This window comes from Zingiber officinale, chromosome 1B (genome assembly GCF_018446385.1).
Source record: "Zingiber officinale cultivar Zhangliang chromosome 1B, Zo_v1.1, whole genome shotgun sequence".
NCBI classification, from domain to species: Eukaryota; Viridiplantae; Streptophyta; class Magnoliopsida; order Zingiberales; family Zingiberaceae; genus Zingiber; species Zingiber officinale.
In genome coordinates this window covers 152716720-152717970 of record NC_055986.1, presented here as the reverse complement: position 1 = coordinate 152717970, position 1251 = coordinate 152716720, and the positions used below count along the sequence as shown (strand labels likewise).

The following is a 1251-nucleotide window of genomic DNA, read 5'->3' as shown; positions in this document are numbered from 1 at the left end:
AAAGATATCTAAATGTTTGCAAATTTGCTGCCTACCGGAAGCAATCGATATTTAAATATTTCTTTAAAGTCCCACTGTTCAATGATTCGACAATCCAACTTCGAAGCAAGCATTAAAGATTTGCAACTGCAAATTAACTAGGCGTACGGTGCAACCCATTCCATGATTCTAACAGCTTTAAAGCTATAAAATCAAAAACATTTTTCATTTAAGCGCGCGATCTTATTTAGGTAGGATCGAGATTAATGGATCGGTTTTGAACTGATTCAATCAAAAAAAAAAAAAAAAAAAAACACGATTAGGATGAACAATCGAAGGTTGTCTTCCAGGAATTGATGAATATAATCTTGGTTCAGTCAGTGAGTGAAGGCGTAGAAGATGGTGGCGATGTAGACGGCGAGGGCTGTGCAGACGAGGGTGACAAGTGCGGCTACGGCGCGGACAGTGGAATGGCTGCCGCAGGAGAGCAAGCCGAGGCGGATCTGGACGACGTTAACCATGGAGAGGAGGAGGAAGAGGGAGCCAATGATGGATCCGACGGCGGAGGCGAGCATGGCGAGACGGAGGACGCGGGCGTCGATGTGGGCGCGGAAAGCCTCGTCGACGTCGTTGCTGTTGAGGAGGTTGATGGCGAGTTTGAGCCCCTGCGCGACGAGGCTGGAGAAGAGGAAGAAGCTGAAGGAGACGACCTCGAAGACGAGGAGGTTACGGGCGACGCCGGGGCCGGCGTCGCACGCCGACCGGTTCTCGAGGCTACGCTGCCCCGGGGAGGCGATGGACAGCCCCACGAAGACGGCGACGGTGAAAAGCGAGTTCACGTTCACCAGCCCATCGAGGGCCGTCACGTGGATGCTCGTCGTGCTGGGGTTGCCGCTGCTCATCATGCCAGATATGCATCTAGCTAGCCAGCTCCTCGATCGGGTCTATGCACAGTATATATGAATGATTTTATTTTATTTTATTTTATTTAGGGAGAGACGCAAAGGAAAAGAAACAATTAAAGAAAAAGAGAATGCCTGAGCAGTGGAGGGGAGTGGCTTGATAGTCGGAGCCAACTGCCAAGGAATCGAGTGAGGAAAGCAAAAGCAGGACTGCACCGGCATACGATACGATGCGATTCTGGTTAATTGTGGTAAAGATACGGTCGTCACGTGGGAACACATTGAGAAAGGACTCCCCAGAATTTAGAAAAATATATGCGGAAGATTGTGCCAGAGATAAAACAGCAACTTAAATTCTGCAGATTTAGTT

General features: G+C 48.9%; 1 protein-coding gene across 1 annotated transcript; it reads right to left on the bottom strand.

Annotated features, from left to right (window-relative positions):
- Positions 1 to 242: 242 nt before the first annotated feature.
- Positions 243 to 956, bottom strand: LOC122010072. Its single transcript, XM_042566489.1, has one exon. It carries the CDS (start codon positions 882 to 884, stop codon positions 357 to 359), a length of 528 nt encoding a protein of 175 aa, XP_042422423.1. The 5' UTR covers positions 885 to 956; the 3' UTR covers positions 243 to 356.
- Between the last annotated feature and the right edge of the window lie 295 nt (positions 957 to 1251).

Bases quoted from the DNA above. Each gene is read 5' to 3' on its own strand.
- LOC122010072 (XM_042566489.1), bottom strand. From the start codon at position 884: ATGATGAGCAGCGGCAACCCCAGCACGACGAGCATCCACGTGACGGCC.